The sequence below is a fragment of the Plectropomus leopardus genome, chromosome 5 (genome assembly GCF_026936395.1).
Source record: "Plectropomus leopardus strain MGB_pleo_1.0 chromosome 5, ASM2693639v1, whole genome shotgun sequence".
In the NCBI taxonomy this organism is placed as follows: domain Eukaryota; kingdom Metazoa; phylum Chordata; class Actinopteri; order Perciformes; family Serranidae; genus Plectropomus; species Plectropomus leopardus.
In genome coordinates, this window is record NC_142180.1 from 21,602,020 (window position 1) to 21,625,293 (window position 23,274).

The 23,274-nt window shown below is 40.4% G+C and overlaps 1 protein-coding gene and 1 long non-coding RNA gene across 5 annotated transcripts in view; one reads left to right on the top strand and one right to left on the bottom strand.

The window, feature by feature from the left end:
- The window catches only part of pex5la (peroxisomal biogenesis factor 5-like a), a 122,645-nt gene extending 116,915 nt beyond the window's left edge, over positions 1–5,730 (bottom strand). For all 3 annotated transcript variants that reach the window (XM_088077727.1, XM_088077726.1, XM_042516559.2), the window contains exon 1: positions 5,167–5,730. In XM_088077727.1, coding sequence (XP_087933853.1) covers positions 5,167–5,187 — 21 coding nt within the window. In that variant the 5' untranslated portion in view covers positions 5,188–5,730. The remainder of the gene's footprint in view (positions 1–5,166) is intronic.
- LOC148189563 (uncharacterized) overlaps positions 1–23,274 on the top strand; it is a 157,174-nt gene that overhangs the window by 110,155 nt on the left and 23,745 nt on the right. The window contains exons 3-4 of one of the 2 annotated variants that reach the window (XR_015776610.1): positions 8,501–8,563; positions 10,332–12,227. This is a non-coding gene — a long non-coding RNA (uncharacterized LOC148189563). Of the gene's footprint in view, positions 1–8,500; positions 8,564–10,331; positions 12,228–23,274 lie in introns of those variants that run through there. The other variant, XR_015776611.1, reaches the window with a different exon arrangement.

Here is a 23,274-nt window from a genome sequence, read left to right on the forward strand (position 1 = left end):
TTAAACTCTGTTGGACTAATCCATGGCTCCTGTGCTTTACCTTGCTCAGATCCATTGAAACTAATTTTAAATTATGTTAGAGATCCCAAACTTTCCAAAGCTACAAAAATCCTAAATCCAAGTTAAATATGGGCTGTGCTGGAGCCCACAAACACAGCTTTCAGGGATACTTTACAATAAAACAATGGCCTGATTCTAGTTGATGCCTCTTTTTCTGATTATCCTTTAGTGGGGAAATATGTTTATTTCTCTAGTTAACATTTTAGTAGTGATCATTTCTCACAAATTCCATTAAAACCTTTCTCCAAAATCAGCTTTGCACTCATTTAAGTCTCATATAGACATTTAGTTTCCTTCTCTGCTGCATATCTTCAACAAGGAGAGCGGCACTGTCTGTGGAGCTTTCGTTCCAGCCGGATACCACCTGATTTCACTCATTATCCTGGCTCCTGAAATAGTCAGGCCTATTAAATCACTCTTAATCAAGACCATGGTTCATTAAATCAAGGAGACTTTAAAATGGTCTCTGTGGAAAAACGTTTGGGACCCCTTTGTCATGCCTGTGGCTGACCACCATGACTGAGGGAGAAGTCTTAGTGCAACAGTGCATTAAAGTAGGCACTTTAGTCGACTTAAACCAGAGGTCAGCAACTACAAATGATGGCCTGATCCACTGTGCAACTATGATTGATGAATGCTTGTATTGTGGTGTTTGGTGCATGCTTGCATGGCCTCCTGCTGGTGCTGTGATGCCCTGGCGACTTTTACGTCAGCTGGTTGATTTGACTGATTGCTGTGCTGTTTTTGTCATCTGTTGGTTGATTATTCTGCATCTTCATCTCTTCAAGAGGTTTCCTCCATTAAACTCTACTTGTTTTTTCTTTTAGCATCAATTGGAATATTTTAAATCATTAGGACTGGTGACATGTTACTTTGCATTTCATAAAACACATTTCATTATGCTAACTAACTGCATGTTAATGTGTCAGAGTCAAGCCAGTCGGTGTCAGAGTCAGGTTAGGAGGAGAATAGAGTAACAAAAATCGGTTAGAGCTTTACTGTACAAAAACTCAAAAGGAAACACCAAGTTGCTACAAATATTCAAAAACAGGAAATGCTAATAGAGAAAACTAATTCTGAACAACTCAGCGATTTTTAAATCATAGCATTGCCCTATTTACTCTCGCAGAGTTCTGGAAGACGACCTCCAAACAACCCAAACTGTATCAACAATTCAGGAGCTTAATGAAAAGATGGTGTGTACAACTGAGATCTTATGAGACTTGATCTACTTCTGATCAACCATTGCATCCATCCAAGTTCCTCCCCAGGGAACTTGGAATATGGTAATCAAATTATGTAATCATGTTATGCTTAACAGAGCAAATATCCAAAGGCCTTGGAGCATCACTTCCATTAATCCAGGATGTCTTTTATACACACGGTACAAGCACTCCCGTAATTAGATTCACTGTAAACATGAATACCGAAGCAGGGAAACCACCACAACAATTACTTTGCAATCTACACTGTCAAAATGTTATGGGAAAGTGCAGTCTGAGGGAGTATGGATGGTGACAATCTCAAGGTCTGTCTTATATGTAGTACATCAAAGCAAAAATATACAGCACACTGACACTTTTATAGCTTCCTGTTTGACATAGATGAGCAGCCGTGCTGAATCAGCTCACCTCGCAGCATCTTCAGTTGCACCTTCACAGGAAGAGCAACGAGGCTGACATCCACACCCCTGAATTGCTTTCCTTTAACAGTATCAATCTTCCCAAGCACTTGCTACAGTACTACAGTAAAATGATCCTCTAGTCACAAAAATGGACGCACTATGTTTCATCACAAATTGGTAACTACTATAGGATTCAGATACATTAATCATTTTATTCAGTTGTTTATGGTATTTTTAAGACAAAAATCATGACTGGAGAAATTGAGTCCAGCATTATATTTCTGCCAAGCAGCACCGGTGATGCCAAGCTCTGATGAAGCCCAATCTGCACCAGCCAACCATGAGGACAAGACTTGGCGTTGTTCGTGAAAAACACATGCCAACATATTTGATCCACCCAATATTGTATCACTGTGTGCAGATCTGCAACAATTATGCAAACATGTTAGTGTATTCAGGGAAATACCTTACGTTCCATGGATTATTATACATTATTACACATTATAGGGCTTAATGCTCAATTCCAATGATTTACCCATATTCGATCTCTCTGCCTAAACTGTTCACATTCATGTTTGCAGTGATCTCCATCTGACATCAGTGTTAACAGAGCTCTCCCCTGAAATGCCTCAAATGCAAATTGTGCAAGCTTCATCTCCTGAACAGTCACCAAAAGAGGAAGGTTTGATGAAGTTGTCCTGCATAATAATTAGCCACATGCTTTTGCTTTGGAGAGCGTGTAGCATATTTTTGGAGGAATGGCCCTTTGGCGCAGTGGACGTTTGTTTTCAGTGGGCTTTTGGGTCCTCTAGCTCTGTTAGTAGCTATTGCTAAGTTGTGTGGAGGGAGAGGTGTGAGTGCAGCAGTGAGAGGAGTCAGAAGTGAGGCCGTGATCACAAAGGAACCTCCAAACTTTTAGGATGTCCAGAGCTATGTTGCAATATCTCTGTTAGTGACAACAGTGTTGTCACAGCAAGGAAAGCTCTACCTGTTAGAGAGCATCCTGCAGTCAGGCTCTATTGGCTGAAGACTTGGGCAGCCAGTGGTATAGCTACAACAGCCTTCTGAGTTTCAAGAAACTGCCCCGACACTGTGTGGTGAATTATCTGTGTCTTTGCAGTAAAGTATGTCGTTGAAAAAAATCATGTGAAAAACACGATTCGACCGTTCTCACAGCTGTTGCATGGACAGAGATCAGATATTCATCGGATTCAGTGTCCACACTACTCTAAGAAAATCTGATGTGTCACATGAGAACAAAAAAAAAATCTGATTTGGGCCACATTTTCTTGTTATGTGAAGATGGGCACAGACGCACCAGGTCAGGGAGAAATGAGAAGGCCATAAATGACAAATACTGTGACAAAAAGAGATAGGACATCCTTATCTTGTCCCAACAGCCAACTGCTTCCTGAACTGCAACACATAAGCTGATAAATCTTGCTGACTGACAATCCTGTAATAAAGAAAAAAATTACAAGTGTATCTACTTGGAGGAAGGAAATCTGATAGCTCTGGTTAAAAACGACTAACTGAAGCGGCATCGCTCTCAAGAAGTGTGTTCAGTATTAGCTTCATTTAAAATTGCAAGCTATAGAGACTCACAACTCTAATGATTTATGCCCCAAGTCTTCATTTAGAGGTCACATACACAACGTGAAATATGTAAGAAAGAAGATTTGAGAGGGAATACTCAACATTCAAGTGAGTTTGTTTTAAACCAATATATGCTGTGTCTCAAATTAAATGCATTAAGATACGAAAAAGCCCATTTGACAATCTGTAGCTCCTCAAAAAGTATACTTGTTTTGAAAACACACAGCCTCACCGAAATGTCTTTTTAAAATGCAACCTTGCACAAATGTCATGATGGGTTTTAAATCATGAAATACAAAAAATATATATGTTTCGGAGCATCAATTTTGAGTGAAAGAATCTGAAGTTAATCAGAAAGTTCTACATTTTCTTTATTTGTCAGTTGCTGTCATGATACAACAAACCATGCCCATTCCCCACTCAGGCAACACATTTTTTTCTATTCTGTGTCCGACAGAGCTCTTGCTGTATTATTCACAAATTCAGTTCTGATTTCATATGCACATGCACACTTGACGTCAAGGAGAAAGTGTTATTAACATCAAGATAAATGCATCAGTTACGCAGGCAAGTGTCGTGGCAAAAGATCCATTACAGACAGATTGAGCATCTGCTTTGCATTCACTGGACATTTGCTGCTAAATTAGCCCAATACAATGGCAGAGAAGGAGCCATATCTTGTTTCAACTGTGATCCAAACAAGGCACAGTGTAATGACTTCCATGCATGTGATGAAAAACATGTAAAGTTTGAGATAAGTGAGACATCATGTGATGAAACATGTAAAACTGTGAATACACGTGTCAATAATATGTTAAAAGTGTCTTTCACATTTAATCAGTATCACAGGCTTTTCATTGACCCTTAAAAAAACACAACTGGCGTAATACAGACAAGAGCTACCAACTGCCTATTCATGCATTTTCAATGAATACTGCTGCTTGAGTAATATATCATAAAATATTAAATGTTGGTCTTTAATGCTCCCGAGTACTGACTCAGGAGTTGTCTTTTGTTACATAATCAACTGTCTGAAAGCTGAAGTATCTTTGTCAACCAACAATCCACGCCTCTAACATGGAGAAGAGACTATCATTAACCACAGAGGGAGGATTATTGTTTTGTACCATGAGCTTATTGTGTTGAAATGACAATGTTTGAATATGTTGGACATCAAACCTGCAGTGTTGGAAGCACTGGAGAGCGGCTGCATACATTGCAGACATTTCATTTCAAGCTATCTTGTCATTTTGTCCCAATTTTTGCTGTCTGAATGAAGTTTCAGCCTCTTACACGTGACGCAAAGTATATTAGTACTGTAGTTTGCTGTATGGGAATTGACGTCAAAATGCATGACGTCATGTGACATAAGCATTCACGTTAATAAACTAATGATTAGTTTGCCCCAGTGTCAATGCTACCCTTCTTAAACCAGTATAGGCATATCTGCTGTTTACATTTATTATGCACCTGCACGTGCAATAGGCGCGCTACAGTAGCTCTTTCTCTCTGTGTGTTTTTTCGGTGACTCCTGGAAAAAAAATGTAGGCTATAGGTGCATGCATCCCTTCCCATTAATTTAAACAAATTTGCTTAAAGCCCCGCTGTGTTTTGATCAAAGCAAACGTCTCTCAGTTGAGGTCAAAATGAGCAAATTTGTTGCCAATTCACAAAAACACCATGCCTCATAATCGCAGAAATCCCTACTTGCTTCGGACTAATCGTGATTACCTCATATCCCTTGTGTAAAAAAAAAAAAAAAAAAAAATGCCCTTGACATGAACTAGGCGGCGTGTACAAGTGCGCCCTGTTTACATCACTTCATCTGTTCCATCACAACTAGTTCGTTCTTATGGAAAATGAACAAAAAGAGGCTCGCTTCTTACCTGTAAATGCCCCTGGTACATATTGAGCACACAGTCAGTCGCGGATCTCTCCGTCAGCGGATCTTTAGACTTCTTCCAGACTTGTGAAGCAGAGAGTCAGACTGGAAGTGTTGACATTTAAAGCTGTGGCGGAGTTTGCGGACAGGATGTCCGGAGGAGCACACGGAGCGGAGCTGTCCTCTCCTCAGGTGCTGAAGCGGACACTTTGCGCTCATCCAGGATTTCTGTGCGCGGTGACACCGAGGTGTGCCGGGCGCAAGAGGAGTGCGACGTCGGACCTCACTTTTACCTTTCCTCACTGTGTGCTGACGCTGGATTATGACAAGTACAAGCCTTGCAGTCCTCGTTGGAAGAAAAAAAAAAACAGCCGCGATTTAAGTCTTCATCCTGAACGCTTTGCCGTTTTCCTCGTTTCTCTCTGTGTCTCTCACCTCGCCTCTGTCTCCCTCTCTCCTCTCCACCTCTCTCGGCCGTGGTCTAAATGTTTTGACGCTCCTCTGGGTTCATTCTCTTCTTATAGTGCGCTCCTCTTTCCTGTTTGCTAACTGCTCCCTCTGACCCAGCCCTCTGGTGCCTCCTCCAGTGCTGACGTGCTCCACAAGGAGGCACACAAGAACATTCAGAAGATGTTCAGAAAACACATAGAAAGTGTCAAATGTACACACCATTCCTTCCAATCAATTATGAAGTATCCATCTGTTATAAGGCATAATGTTTTGCTTTGTGCCCTGTGAACAACAAAGCAAGTTTATTCAAAATAGTTCACAGTATCTCTCATTCTTTATTGAAAATTTAGCTTTTTTTTCAGCCTATTTTTATGGATTTTCAGTTGTTGAAACATACAATTGTGTTCCCCAGTTCTCTCTTGTATATTATTATGCATAATAATTTGCAAATTAGTAATTAATTGCTTAAAGCAAAATTTGTACAGCACATGGTGTGTCTGAAACAGTGATATAGCTGCATGTGAAGAACATATTAGCTGTTGTTCCCAGTAGTCCAATTAGTGGAAGACAAAATTATGTAACCAAAACTATGCAAGCCATATAGGTTCCAGATAATTATGTAGGAGAACTAGAACCAATTACCCAGCAGGAGTGTGAAATACCGTGGGCAGTACTTAAAAAAAAAACCAAAAAAACATCAACATCAGACACATGTCAACTAACACAATGTTTATTCCTATATAAGTATATGCAAACAAAGGTTATTTAAATAGTGTTTAAAAATGGGAAGACATCTTTCATCTACTGTCCAGAGTCCCGATTGCAACAGTTTTGCAAACCAGCAAAGTTCAGCATCCACCGGTAATGTGAGGGCAAAAACTGTAAGGACACACAAAAAGAAACTAAATAGATGTTTATAAACAAAAAAACAAATAGAAGATACAACAAAGCAATGATATGTGCGTAAATATGTCCAGTGGCGAATTTGTTGGGTTGACACTGCTCATGTTGAGATGTTGTTGCGTTAATGTGTTGTTGAGTTAATAAAACCATACGTTCTGAGTAGAAAAAAAAGCTTCTCGCCAGTCGTTAATTTAACAGACACACACTCACAACTCTCTAAAATTGTAATGTATGGAACCCAGGAATGAGTCTCAAAACCTGAAAATCAGTTAGCGTTTAAGCGCCTCCGGTTCCCTCCTCTCAAAGGCAGTGGGTTTGAAATTAGTTTTGGTTAGAGGATTTAAATAAGGTCTGTGGTTAAAACAAGCTCAAGAGGCTTTCACATTTTGTTCTACAACATACAATTTGTCAGTAAATACCTCACTCATAAGCTTTGAAGCTTTTCTTTGTCTTAAAAACAAAATGAGTCTACAGAATGTCATCAATGGGGAACACAGCTTTAGCCTAACATTAGCTTTTTACTTCTGGCAACTGCATTTAGGTTTCAAAAATCCTGAAAGTCGTATTCGTTTGTGAAGATCACCCTTGCTGTCATTTGTGAAAAATATCTTGCTGAACAAAATGTGTACGTATCATAAAGGCTTGTTTACCACCGAGCTTATTTTCTTCATTGATCCAAAATACAATGGAAAAATCCCAAAGGCTTTTTGAGGAGGGAACCAGGGCGATGTTAGCATCTTCGTTGGCCAATGGATAAATGTCATCCCTGGGTCCCTGTTTTATGCAGGATAGCTGTAATTATTTATCCTCCAACATGACACCAGAATTTATTAGCTTTTGTGTCTCTTACACTGACGTGCTGTTCTGAAATACTCAAAGTTGAGATCATTTGTAGGACACCAGCAGATGTCCAGACTCCATGTTTCATTATTCTGTTTTGACATTTTTTTCACTGTTGAAAAGATTTGTTTTCTCGGTTGGATAAATAAGCACATAAGACGTCAATGAGGTCTTTCACATCATGAAAGCGGTGAGAGTGAGGCACTTAAATTCCATCCTGGACAGCTAATAAATGAGATGAAAATCAGTTTGAAGATAAGTTAGTATGATAGTTCGCTATAGGTTCATCATGACAAATGACCCTTTTCACTTTGTCTTATTGCTGCATTCTCATTTAATATTAATACAAAAATGTCAATTTTAGATGCTTTAAGCATACTTTTATTTTGGTTCGCAACTTATTTTTAGCATGGTTTCCTGCCTTTACGCCACATATGCAGGCCTCCAGGCATTTTAAATAACCTCATATTCTTATCCTCATTGAATAACAGCATGTGGTGATCCATTCACACTTATTGTTCTGAATAAGGAAATCCATTATAACACAATGTCATCATATGCTTTGTATGCTAACTATTTACTTACCTTGCAGCTGCTCATTACAAGTAGTTGAGTAGCATGGGATCACAACCAATGAGAAATGACGTAGATTGGACCGCCATATGGACAGTTACTGCACTGTTCACATGTCAGATGTTATATCACTAAACAGATTACGTAAATTAAAGCTGCAACTTCTCACACTGGTGGCTCCAGATGGCAGTGAGGGGTAACTGATATGAGCCTTACTGCCTGGAAATCATGTAACACGTATATTTTGGCTGTCAAGAGGTGCTCAGTCCTGATCGCTGTGTTCCCCCAGATCCTTAAATAGTCTTAAAAGACATTGAATTCATTTTTCTAAAAAATGAGGCCTTAAATTGTATGAAAATGTTTCAAATCAGTCTTACTAACACATGGAAAGCGAGAATTTGTGATATTGTTGGGTTTTTTTCTGATGTTGCTTTGTAAAATCTCAGAATAATTCATCTGATCTTGATCTTTGATCTTTTTTTTCTAAATAATTTACTGAATACCTCTTGCATTAACATCACACAGATCAAGATATTGGAAGCAACGATGCTCAAACTTGTTTTTTGTTCCAGGTGCTCAGAGCAGATGACCCACTGTCTGCCAGTCAAGTGGTCACTGTACCCTGAACCAAATGGGTAAGTGGACTTTTAATCAAAATTGGCTATTTAAACAAGATTTCACGGCATGGATAAAACTTGTACAAAGCAATGTAAATTAGGTTTGGTGTATTTCATGCAAAAAGTTATTCAAACTCAGCATGGTGGGAATCAAGGCTTGAGAATCCCACACACAGAGTGAGAAATACGGAATCACCAAGAAAACTCACCAACAACTGCCCGGTATTTCCCATGTCTTCACCGTGAGACTAAAATCATGTTTTATGTTACAAAAAACATTTGGACAAAATTGTCTTTTACCCAAAGGAATTGATATCAGTTCTTTTTTTTTTCTTCTTTTCTTTAATATCTCTGCGGCAATAGCTGAGTCTGTTGGCATTATGTTTTCAGGTCTGTCCGGCTTTACGTCCATACAGACGTATGTTGGGCTGGACAGCCCATTCTCCTGAACGTGATATTTCGAGCTTACCTTCAGGGAATTTCTTCAGATTTGACACACACATTTACCTGGTGTGTATACCACGACGTCTAAAGGTCAAGGTCACTGTGACCTTTGATCTGTCTCATTTTCGTGAATGCAATATCTGAAGAAGGCCTTGAGGGAGTTTCCTTAAATGTGGTGCAAACATCCACTTGGACTCAAGAATGAACTGATTAAAATCTCATAAAGCATTATGGCCATAACTCATGAATTAATTTGCTCAAATTTCACAAAAATGTCTTAAAGAATACAATAATGAAGTTCTGATATTTTATATCTGAAAGGTCAAAGGTCAATTTGACTGTGACATTATTATGTTCTGCGAAAACCCTTTTTCTGGCCTTTACTCAATGCCATCTCTCAGGAACAGAAGGGTAGACATTTGGTCAGATACTAAATTGGTGACACAAATCTTGGGTGTTCACCTTGAAACTGAGCTGATTGTATAGATCTTCTGTGCTGCCGTGGGGGAAGATGTGTGTGAAGCATCGGTGTTTTCATATGGATGTAAACTTTAGGTGCAACTTGACCGGTGAGAGGAAGCATGCAACCATGTGGCTATAATTCTAGGTTTTTTCTCAAATTTTTGTTATTAGTAAAATTGGTCTTAAATTTGATCCCAAGTTGCATTAAAAATTAAAAAATCTTGAAACTGACTTTCCTTAAACTGTAGGAACATTGTGGTCAAGAGACGAGTCCAATCACTTTTATCTGTCACCTTTTGTAGGCAGAAAACTGTCACCTGTGTCCACACCTGACACCAGACATTTTAGGGGCAAACTGAGTTCATGTCTATGTCTAAGGCCTGAATTTAAATAACATCAGTTAGTGAAGCTCTAACTTTTCATTCTTCTCCACTTTTACTGTTTTTTTTAGACCTAAGCAAAATGAAAGAAATGCAGTAATTAGCACACTGTGCATTGTAGCAACCACCCAAACCACAAACATTCAGTATTATGTTTTGCACAACAACAGGAACACATGGCCCTTTCCATCCACAGTGTTTTCATACTCTTCATGCCTCGCCAGATGAAAACAAATCCAACCCCCAGGCGTGAAAGTCAGCATGATTATTAGGCCTTGTGTTTCTGCGTAAATTATTCACCAGAAATACACAGACATAAATTTGCCAGGCCATGTATCAAAAGATTCTCATTCTTTCATATTCACTCCCACATGTTTTATCAATGAATAATGATTACACACTCACGTGATTTGAGATGACAGATGTGTACATGCTGGCCTTTGAATCTATTTTTAGATTTCATCAGACTGCGATTCTGTTTTTGTTTTTCCCTCGCTCAGCCGTCCATCTCCTTGTGCTGACAGACGTAAGGCGAACATAATTAAGGTTAAGACAAGGGAATTGCTTCTCTGTACGAGGGACCAGACAACCTGCACAGCCTCCCTGGCGGACAAATTATGTCAGTCAAATTGAAATGTACCAGCTTTTCATCAATATTGAGCACGAAAATTGAGAGAAAAAAACATCATTGGTCAAAACATTACATGTCTGTATTATGTCACATGTGCTCTGTAATCTTTACAGAACAACTAACAGCGATCTATTTTGGGTTGTTTTTAGTTAAGATGTTAAGGCATGTTACTCCATGGGGGAAGTTGAAATTTAGTTGGAATAAAAGCGACACATTTACAATATATCTCTAGACTTTAATTCATGCAAAAAGAACTAGGAGTATATGAATAGTTTGTGAACATGAAATTTGTCATAGTGCCTGAGAAATACACAAATGTATTGAGTGTATTGAAAATTGCAGTTTACTTACACCACAACCATCTTCTGTTATTTTCAGTCATATCTCCTCTCAGGGGCAGGACCACACTGGAAAATGACTGTTTTTCAAAGTAACATTTGCTTCAGGCGCAGTACAGTGTGTCTCTGGTTTTCAAAACCTAAAATTATCTTATCCTAATACTTAGTGATTTCTGCCAGCTGTAATTTCTATGTGAGATAAAACTTGATTTGTAGGCAGACTAGCCACATGGCTCAAGGGATGGTAATGTTGGTCGGTCTAAGTAATTCTTAGTAGAGCCTGGCTGTAGACTGTTAGCTTTGTTTTAGACTTGATGGCAAATTATCCAAAGGTTTCTAAATATGTTTCAGAAGCTTCACAGGTTAAAGGAGCTATGTGTGACATTCATAGCATTAATAAAGCAGTAAATCAATATTTGCTACGTTAAGATATAGTGGAGTCACGGTGTCTTAAGCAGAGAGTGATGTCACATTCACTGAATGTATGCTGTAATCCGAACCTCTCTGTTTGTTGTTGTGTGTGCATGTGAGTCCCTGTGAATTTCTGTTCCTTACTTTGTTTGTCGAAAGCCTCTTTAAATTCTTTTAAACCAACACATTTTTCCTTCAAACAGCTGTATTTTTTTTTTAAGTTTCTTGCCAAAAAATAAGAGAGAGTCAAGATTACATTTGAATACATCATGAGAACATAATGATTCACCTTAGTCCAATACACGTTTTTACTCAATAGAGCTTGAACGCATCACAGTGTAAATCAGTGTAACCTACATAACCTGTTTGTTGCAGCCACTGGCTGTTTAGAGGTGACATGAATAACTTGTTTTCCTGCTGATTTCAAAATGGATTTGTTGGTTTTTCATTTTATTTCTGTCCACCTACACTCCTCTCAGTGGTGCAGTGGTAGTTGATGAGGTGGGTATACTAGATGGGCAGTTTACATAGAAGGAAGTACTCTTCTATGTATTGTAATGTTTTTTGACTGATAGCTGGGTAGTGTTATACTGTTATTGTCCAGAAAAAGGTACTCTGATATTCACTTGCCATTTGATGACTGACAAAAATCTTTTGTTTCTGAGCTCAATTTCCACTTCCATGTTGAAAACTTTGTTCAGACAATCCATGTTGCATACGGCAACTTTTAAAAAGTCAAACTGAAATGATTGATCCCTGTTGACCATGTTGATTGATCATCTGCATTGAATGTGGATGAAGTGAAAGTAGAGTAGCTAATGTATCAGTTAATATCACTTATTATGCTCATTTCAAGCCTTTTCGCAGCTCTTTGTTGTCAAGCAAGTTATCTGTCTGAAAATATTAAAATCACCAAAGCTGCTGGTTTCCATTCAGTGATGATGAAAGCATGAAAATTACAGTATGTGTGAATCGATTTTGCATAAAGACTCTCACGCTTCACTTAATTACTTTGATGAGAGAATCACACCTGAGGGTGCATGCATAGTGCCACTTCAGATGAGTGTTTATAATAATTATGATAAATTTGTGATAATTAAAGTAATTGACACACTGGTTTTGATCTGCGTCAGTAGTGGCTTTTTCTGTGCAAGGAAACAAAACGTGAGCAGCACAACAGCATTTTCTTGCAGCGTAGGCTCTATATTTGTGACATGTATTCACTCCACCATAATTCAATCATTACATGTCAGCATTCAGGACTGGATCACAGATGGTAATGCCCATTTCTCAAATAGCCTCCCAGGAAAGGTCTTTGAATTCTAAAAATATCATTAATCTCAGAAACATGTCAGAATACATTCATCTCAGGCTCCTCAGTGTTTGAAACAAAGTCATGCCTGAATATTATGAATGAAGACTGAAATAAATGCAGTTGGCACATTTCATGAGGCCATTATTAGTAGACGTATACCAAATTTAACAGACAAATTTGCTGATTAAGAATTTAAATATCCATTTTATCTCATGTATTATCTATTAGCTTTTAGGTACATCATGTTACATCACAGTTGGCTTAATTCTAGATCATGAAACACTGAATCTGGACATATGGGCAAAGCATGTAAGTTATTATCAAGTTTTGTTGAACTGAATTAGGGTTCATGTTTGATGTATAATAGTCCCTGAAGCTCTGCCAGGTGGCTGCTACACTGTTCACACAATCTAGCGTACAGCAGAGAGTACAAAGCACTTTGGACCTTCAAAGTAGTCCCTCATATAAATTCAGTCACGCATTTCTCACAGTGGAGCATCCTGCTCAGCCTGTAACTGCCATTTTTCCACAAGCGACAGGTCACAGACTGTGTCAGTCAACACAGTTCTGTACCTCAAGGCGTGATCAAATGGAAATTGCTTATGTCCTTTGCCATTTTTCCATCTGGGCATTGTGTGTTTGTTTTTACGGTGCAATAGAGCGCAGTGACGTCACCATCATGCTTCGATGCTTGAGACAGGTCTGACCTTCAGTCAGTGTCACCCAGCAATCTGAAAGTGTGTGTGTTTTCACAAACAAATCTATTAGAGGAAGTGAGTGTTGTTTGTTTATTGTGTACTTGAGTGATATGACCAGAGGTACCTTTGTACTGTAGTTATTCAGAGTAATACTCAAAGGAATCATCTGTCTTTCTGCTTGATCAATGAGAAAAATGAGTTGTGCACCACAGAACTGATTCTTGCACTTCTCTCTGCTGCAGTTTTATATGACTTCTTCTCTTCTTCTTTCTACAATACCTGAAAACAACATGCTCCATCAGGTCACCTCAGACACAATGGGATTTATTTTTGATTTAGCACACGGCATAACTACCACGCTAACACCTAAACTGCTTTTTGGGGGACAAGTCATTAAGACGGAGCCAACAAAACACAGAGCTGGGGAGGAGAATGACGAAAAGTTAATAGAGCAAACAAATGATGTCAAATGATCTGGAATGGCAGACACTTTGTACCAGTTTACACTCCGGCAGACAAGTTTCCCTTGGAGCCTCTGCTGCGCCATGAGTTAAAGAATACACCAGTTTTTTGGTAAATGCACAGTATGACTATAATATTACTAATTTTCATTTTCATTTTTGTGAAAAGACTGGCCACGTTTTTACACATATGGACTTTTACTGCAATGTATGTTTACCTGATCTCATTTTGCCCCACTTGTCACATCTCATGTATGACCATTACATTTAAGTCACAGACCTAACCATTATTGTTTCCTGGTAAAAACCATAAGATATCTGTAGTAGAATAGCATACCAATTCCACTCATAAAGGCATGGAGTAGGTCATTTAAAATGAACTCTCACTCAGAGTATTTATGTTATATTTTTTAAAAGGGTTACCGCCACCAGATGATAATATTGTTGCATGAAAGCACTACTAAATGACTAAATCCATCAAAATTCAGCATATTTACCAGTGAAACAACATTATCTCTTAATCAACAACAATGACAGCAATAAATTCATTTTCTTCATTTCAAAACCTTACTGCAGAACTCCAGAAAAACAGGGCCAAATTCCAACATAAAAATAATTAACTGCCACTTTAACGACTGAACAAAACATCAACTGTACACCTTGCTAGTGGTTCTGTGTGGCAGCAATTAAGCTAAATGCTAATATTAGCATTTGGGGTATGACATGTTCAACATTAGATGAACATATTGTCTGCCTGCCTCATTCCCATCACTGCAGTGACTCATGTCCTTATTAAAGTTAATGCTCATGTGCAAGTATCCAGCTAGTTATAATAAAGTTTCTTACCCAGAGTTTTGCTTTGAAGCTACTTTGGAGACTGAAGCATTAGCTACTGCTTACAGGCGTAGACCACTCAAAAATCAAACTGTCAGCTGTCTTTTTACCTTTAAAATGGAAATTATGGCGTGCTGTTGTTGTGTGTGTATGGGTCTGACCTGCTGGCAGTTTGCTCAAGAATACTTTGTTGGTGACAGCTAATTACAGAAGTTGTTACTGGCATGTGACCCATGAACTAGTGTAATGGATTTGATTCATCATCATCTGCAGACTGTAGACATTAGGCTACATTAGCAAGATACTGTAATCATTATAAGACTTTAGAACCCCCTAATGGTGGTGCTAGAGAAAAGGTCAAAATCACTAAAGTCTGCAGGATTCATTGATTGGCAATTCATCAAATATCTGTTGAGATTTTTCAGTGTAAAACCGAAGTTTTGGGCAGATTGATACTGCTATCAATGCTGCCAGCATGAACAGCATATTTTTTTCCAGATGGTTAGAAGATTCTGGGAATACCTTCAGAGCAGCAAGTTTTGCCAATTAAACTACCTTGAGGGTTTTTCAGAAAATGACATGAATTTTATTTTGGAAAAACTCAAGCTTATTCCTGTGACTCGTGTAATGTAATGATTAAATAATAATAATATAATAATGTAATGCACAGTACAAGCTGGCAAATAATTACCTTAAACATGCGCTTAATACAAAGAGGTGCTACCAGTCATTCAGACACCCAGCTAAGTGGATCTAAGAGCTCACCTGACCAGGTTGACATGTTCTGTCAGTGCTTTAACGACAGTCAGGACCTTTCAGTGGTATAATGTTTCTTTATCAGTGTCTGCAGTGAACTGACCCCACTTGGAGTTTGATTAAACAAAAGGTTTTGGTTAACCGTGGATTAAACAGCAAGCGTTGGCCTCGTATCAGTCTGTAGCCTGGTATCACAGACAGGATCAGCATCATGGGGCAAAATACTGGAGAGACACTAGATGGTGCAGGCAGAGATGTGTCCCATTAAAACAGGAATGTCTCATTACACAGACAGTAATTTGAAGTAAAAACATGCTGCAGCTGTCTTACTGAAACCGGCATATTTTGTTTGGGGGTTAATATTACCCGCACAAAGGTATTTTGATGCAGTGTTATTCTGATATGATTGAAGAGGTTGTGTGTGGACACTTTGAAGTTTGAAGCCATAGATAATCCCACATATGTGCTTCTTCTGTGTATTTTCCGATGCTGAATACATTAAGCATGTGAATATAATTAGCATCATAAATGTGCAACATTTACAATTTAGGATTTTATAGTGTTTGCTGAGGTATTATGGGCACTTCATAGTTAAGCTTCCATGTGCCGTCATGTTACGTCAGCCTCGCCCTGCCAGCTCTGGTTTCTTGCAAGCATCAGCCCCATAACGCCGGCCAGATAATACTCTCATCTCCAACCCACTCACCCTGCAGCCCTCTCTAATGTTGGGCTATCACAACGTCTGAATCTTTAATGCCCAGATGACATGTCCACAAAGGAAGGAGCCTCTTTAAATATGTAGCCTATCCAGTTGTTCAGCCGGCTTCATTACCACAGTTATCTTTGCACGGCATGGAATTCATAATTCATGTTTCTCAAATATTCCCTCAGATGGGCAGAGGCGTACACAGAAATCCCATTCATCTCCAATGCAAACACACACTTGTATGTCAGCTGAACTGCTCCAGATTAACCAAACTAGGAATATTCATATGCAAAAGTATTTATATTTATCAGCACATGCAGGGATTTTCTTGATGAATACAAAGTAGATCAAGGGGTCTGGAGTTCTTTGATATTACTACCCGCTGATTGTTTGAGTGTTTAGAATGCAAATGCAGTTGCCTGCATTTGGTTGTTTGGTGACCGATAAAAGCAGGTTGCATTCACGGGCCTGTTGAGCTGCAAGCGCCATCAAACGATGTTGACCCCCTCAGTGTCTCTCCTTTTATCTATGCTCTTTACTGTTTGTGGCAAGGTCAATTACTGCAGCAACAGAGATTATTTGTATCTTATTAAAGAGTGTCTTTAGCTCATGCCAAAGGTGAGCTTTATTCCTCCCAGCATGGCAGAAAACACAATCTCAGACCATGTAGCACAGTTTTGACAGCAAAGCAATATTCATGTAAATGGACAGTGCAAAGTGAAACACACTTGTTTTTATGCTTCTTTTTGTGCTTGTTGATAAGCGCTACATAAGGTCATGTTCCTGCTCTGTCAGCATGGGTTACCGACAGGTGCTCTGGTGTATTTGTATACAGGCGAGTTAGGTGAATGTGTGAATGTGTGATAGTCCAGTGATGCAGTACTCCTGCTTCTTACCTAATGCATGCTGGGAAAGGCTCCAAGCTCCTTGTGACCTTAAACAGGATAAGCTGTTTTGAACGAGGAAAAGATGGAGTATATTAAGGATGGAGCAGTGCCATTGCTAGGAGTGGGTGATAACACAAAATTTGATTTCACTCCAATCCCAAATAATTCAAGGATAGAATCACCAGCATTGGTACTTTTTATTATTAAAAGTAGTTAATGTACTATAATGTAAGGGTGAGCAATAGGTTTTGATTTATGAGGTGGATACGTAATCAGAGCTACTTCTGCATACATTCTAATTAACACTAATGATGTTCCAGACATTTAGGACAGTATTACCTTTGGTATATAACAATTTTGTTGTGTGAATTCTCTGAAATAACAAAGTGGTGCCTATTCACAGGCACATAACAGCAGCAGAAAGGAAAAAAGTGCTCATAAAAAAGGCTCATTTTCTGTATCAGTACTATCAATCCAATCGCCAGAATAAATATTGAATATAAATAAAATATTCTCCAAACCACATTTGTACATTTCATATGTAGCAGATATTTTAAACCTTAATGTTTATTTACATTTCAGTGCTGTGGTCAGGCTTAGGAAAAGATATTCAAGAGAGATGTTCTCTTGCCCCAACCATCACTGGAAATGCCCTGATGTCTTTGATTTCATGTCCAAAAAGGAGTAGGAGGAAGTGGATACTCAAATCCTACCCCCTTTTTCAGTTTTATCAAACAATCTTAATTTTATTCCCTATTTCTGCCTCAATCAAATCAAACAAGTATTACGACAAAAACAGAACAGATTAATCTGAATAAACGCACGCACGCACGCACACACAAACACATTACAAAGCAAACACAGCCATATAGAGAACAGTCACATTATCAAAAGCAACCTACCTATCTTGTGCCGTCTTGCCCATTTCCCTCTCTGTTCTACCATCTCTTATCCCTTCAATATGTTGTTTTTAATAATGTGTTTAAATTTGTTTCTCTACAAGTTTTCAATTCACCTTTGACTGTTATATAGTGATAGTTGCAATAATCCTCAGTACCTGTTTCTTGAACATACAAATTCCACTCAAGTCATGTAAAAATGTTTTCTTTCACCTCAGTTTATATACACGTAATCTCAGATTTGTCACTAACCCTCCTATAAATACTCAAAACAAGTAATGGTAGTATTGGTATTATTACGGCCCAAGCAACGTCTGGTGCGAGGATCCTCTTGGAATGCATGACCCTCTTGGGCTATAGTGTATTGGTATTGTTGCCACTGGCCAAGGAAAGCATTACTGCAGATATGTTGTGTAAATCCTGTAGGACAGATGATATCTAGGTGTTGTCATTCAGGTTGTGATAACAATTTTTGCGAGTAAATCCTGTATAAACTACAGGTGTTTTAACAGATTGTAGCCCATTCTTTGGGGCTCATGGTTTTAGTAAAATTAACTGATTGATTTAATTGTAGAAAATGTTAACCAAGCTAACATCGTGTGTAGCATTGACAAAAGTTTTAACATTTATAGTATCCATAATCTAAGCAGCTAACCAAGGTCAACTCCAGCAGGTAGCCAACAACCCGATATTATACATGCAAAGAACTTGTATAAAAATTAACTGCATGGTAACTAGATCGGGCCTCTAATTGAGACAGGCCTTTATGTGTCAAAATGTGTTGCCACACCCGGCTATAAGGGGAAAAAACCTGTCTTATATTCCGATCAATACAGTACATCCATGGTAAAACTGCATAAACTCAATGGTGGTGGGAAGGTGTTACTTTGGCATTTTTTTTTTTGTAAAATCTTTTAGCAATCATGTTTTCCTTTATTTTTTTTTGTAATGTTTTACTTTATTATTTATTTTTGCTCTTTTCTTTCTTTTCTTTATTCTTATCTTTATTTTTTTCATCTTAATTTTTTTTTTTGTTATTTTTAAAGAAAACATATCCCCCAAACTTGTGGGTCTATCAAAATAAAAATCACCAAAAATGACATGGTTACCTGTGAAGGCTTTACAGTGGAAACATTGTACCCGTCCTTCAGTTATCCCCCAAGTTTCCTCAGTAATTAAAGGGCCTAATTTTGAACAGCATATAAAACCCCTGTCAGCATTGTGAACTATAGTTTTCATGTTAGCTCTATTAGCACTGTTAGCAGGGTCACCACAGCTAAGTTAGTGGTGCTAATAGTAGTTAACAATGCTAAATTTAGGGTCTTTTTGTTCAAAATTAAGGTGCTTATTAATCGTGGAGGAGCCTTGAATGTGGCCACCATGTTTCCATAGCAACACTGTCCATCAGCGGTAATCCCAAAGTGGCCAGCTGACTGGTGGAGACTGGAGGTGGACACTGTTTCCTCATAGAAAAGGGATATTGTATTTCATGTCATTTTGTTTTTGTTAGTTTTCCTTAGAAATTAACCTTTAAGTAAACAGTTAATGAATGTTGAGCTATCAGAAGCAAAATTACCTGATTTAAATCATCACAATTAATTACTATGGTTAAAAAAAAAAAAAAAAAAAGTAAAATGATATTTAACCTTTACCAAAAGATTTGAAACTGATGCTACTTCAGGGCATTTTGAGTATTTTTCTAACATATGATGCACATGTTGGATATATTGTATTTCTATATGTAAATATTGTGTTATATGCTGAAGCATATTGTACATTTTTAGAAAACTTTCTAAACCTTTGTACATTGTAATGTTTTTTTTGTTTTGTTTTTTTTTACATTTTTGACAACAATCACGTTAAACAATGTTTCTTAGAGTTTTTTCTCTCCCCTTTTACATATATTTTCTTTTCAGGCATATCCCCCTTTTCCCTCCTTTAACCTTGTCCATGAAGTCCATGAACCACCATTAGCTGACACTATGGGTCAAGTCATTAACTGATTATATTTAATTCTAAAAAATATATTTGTCTTGAGTGTGTTTTCAAATATTGTAATTTGTTTCTTTGCTATAAAACATAAAACTCCAGTTAAATAAACCTACCTTTTCTTAAACTCTTTAGCTCCTTTGACAGATTATTATTTTCTTTGGAAACCAACATATAACCGAAGACGAAATAGCAATATTTGAACCTAAACATACTTGTCACACTTCTATTTTCAGACTACAGGGAGAAAATGAGAACTCATTGATGCTTGACCCATTTGTTAATTAAAAAAAAAATTCAATATTACATATGACTGTAGTGCAACCTTTCAACAACAGGCACACAAACATAATAATAAATAGAAATTTATTTTTTTAGAGGGAAATATTCATATTGTCCATCCATGGCTGGGTCACGGGGGCAACAGGCTGAGCAGACCACTCCAGGCGTCCCTCTCCCCAGTAACCCTTTCTAGTTTCTTCTGGGGGACCCCAAGGTGTTCCCAGCCTAGACGAGATATGTAATCCCTCCAGCGTGTTCTGGGTCTGCCCTGGGGCCTCCTACCAGTAGGATGTGCCCAGAACACCTCCAGTGGGAGGCACTCAGGAGGCATCCTGATCAGATGCCCAAACAACCTTAACTGGCAACTTTTGCTGTGAAGGAGCAGCGGCTCTACTCCGTGCTCCTCCTGGATCTCGGAGCTCCTCACCCTTTCTCTAAGGCTGAGCCCAGCCACCCTCCAGAGGAAGCTCACTGGCCGCTTGTATCCGCCATCTCATTGTTTCGGTCACTGCCCCGGGCTGATGACCATAGGTGAAGATTTGAACATAGATAGACTGGTAAATCGAGAGCTTCGACTTTCGGCTCAGCTCCTTCTTCACCACAACAGTCCGATGCAACTCCCACATCACTGCGGATGCCGCACCAAACCGTCCATCCATCTCATGCTCCATTCTACCCTCACTCGTGAACAAGACCCCAAGATACCTAAACTCCTTCGCTTGGGGCAGCAACTCACTCCCCACCAAGAGAGAACAGTTCAGCGTTTTCCAGCAGAGAACCATGACCTCAGATTTGGAGGTGCTGACTAGCATCCCGACCGCTTAACACTGAACAGGCATTTCAGCCAAGATAGCCCTACAATGTCCAGAGCCTTCAGCATCTCAGGGCAAATCTCATCCACACCAGGCGCCTTGCCACCAAGGAGCTTTTTAAGTACCTCAGCGACCTCTGCCAGGGATATGGATGAAGGTTCCCCCAAGTCTTCAGACTCTGCCTCCTCAGCCTGAGACAAGCCCTGCTTCCCCTTTCGGAGACGTCTCTCACTTTGCCAGAACTTCCTGGAGGCCGACCGAAAGTCCTCCTGCACGGCCTCCCGAACTCCTCCCACACCCGAGTTTTTGCTTTGGCGACCCCTTTTAACTGCAGCCCTTCTGGCCATCCGGTACTTGTCCACTGTTTCAAGAGACCTCCGGGCAAACAGAGCCCGGAAGGCCTCCTTCTTCAGCTTGACGGCCTCCTTCGGTTGCCGCCACGACAAGCACAGAAGGCCTTCTGACCACAGCTTCTAGCAGCCGCCTCCACAATGGAGACTTTGAACAAGGACCACTGGGATACCATGTCCCCAACCTCCCCCCGGGATGCACGAAAAGTTCCTCCGGAGGCGTGAATTGAAGATCTCGCAGACAGGGGCCTCCACCAGACCTTCCCAGTCCACCCTCACTACATGCTAGGGTTTACCAGGTTGTCCAGCAGCCTTCCCCGCCACTTGATCCAACTCACCGCCGCACCAAACCGTCTGTCCATCTCACACTCCATTCTACCCTCACTCGCGAACAAGTACTGAGATACCCAAACTCATTTGCTTGGGGTAGCAACTCACTCCCCACCAAGAGAGAACAGTCCAGCGTTTTCCAGCAGAGAACCATGGCCTCAGATTTGGAGGTGCTGACTAGCATCCCGACCGCTTAACACTCGGCTGCAAACCGCCCCAGTGCATGCTGAAGATCACGGTGTGATGGAGCCAACAGAACCACATCATCTGCAAAAAGCAGAGACCCAATTCTAATGTCCCCAAACCGGACCCCTTCCTCCCCCCTGGCTGCGCCTTGAGATCCTGTCCGTGAAAATCACAAACAGGGTCAGACAAGGGACAACCCTGGCGGAGGCCAACACCAACTGGGAACGTGTTTGACTTCACACCGAGTATGCAGACACAGCTCCCACTTTGGTTTTACAGGGACTGCATGGCTCGCAGAAGCGACACCAGTACCCTGTACTCCCGCAGTACCCCCCACAGGACTCCCTGAGGGACGCGGTCGTAGGCCTTCTCCAAGTCCACAAAGCACATGTAGACTGGATGAGCAAACTCCCACGACCCCTCCAGCAGCCTCGCTAGAGTGAAGAGCTGATCCACTGTTCCACGGCCCGGACGGAAGCCGCATTGTTCCTCCTAAATCTGAGGTAAATCTGACGGAACCTCTTTCCAGCACCCTGTAGTAGACTTTCCCTGGGAGGCTGAGTAGTGTGATACCCCGATAACTGGAGCACACCCTCCAGTCCACCTTTTTGAAAAAGGGGACCACCACCCCGGTCTGCCACTCCACAGGCACTGTACCCGACCTCCACGCGACACTGAACAGGCATTTCAGCCAAGATAGCCCTACAATGTCCAGAGCCTTCAGCATCTCAGGGCAAATCTCATCCACACCAGGCGCCTTGCCACCAAGGAGCTTTTTAAGTACCTCAGCGACCTCTGCCAGGGATATGGATGAAGGTTCCCCCAAGTCTTCAGACTCTGCCTCCTCCACGGAGGACGTGAAGGCAGGGTTCAGGAGTTCCTCAAAGTGTTCCTTCTCAAGTTTGACAATATCCCCAGTCCGGGTCAGCAGTTCTCCTCTCCTGCTGAGGACAGCCTGAGACAAGCCCTGCTTCCCCTTTCGGAGACGTCTCTCACTTTGCCAGAACTTCCTGGAGGCCGACCGAAAGTCCTCCTCCACGGCCTCCCGAACTCCTCCCACACCCGAGGTTTTGCTTTGGCGACCCCTTTTAACTGCAGCCCTTCTGGCCATCCGGTACTTGTCCACTGTTTCAAGAGACCTCCGGGCAAACAGAGCCCGGAAGGCCTCCTTCTTCAGCTTGACGGCCTCCTTCGGTTGCCGCCACGACAAGCACAGAAGGCCTTCTGACCACAGCTTCTAGCAGCCGCCTCCACAATGGAGACTTTGAACAAGGACCACTGGGATACCATGTCCCCAACCTCCCCCCGGGATGCACGAAAAGTTCCTCCGGAGGCGTGAATTGAAGATCTCGCAGACAGGGGCCTCCACCAGACCTTCCCAGTCCACCCTCACTACATGCTAGGGTTTACCAGGTTGTCCAGCAGCCTTCCCCGCCACTTGATCCAACTCACCGCCGCACCAAACCGTCTGTCCATCTCACACTCCATTCTACCCTCACTCATGAACAAGTACTGAGATACCCAAACTCATTTGCTTGGGGTAGCAACTCACTCCCCA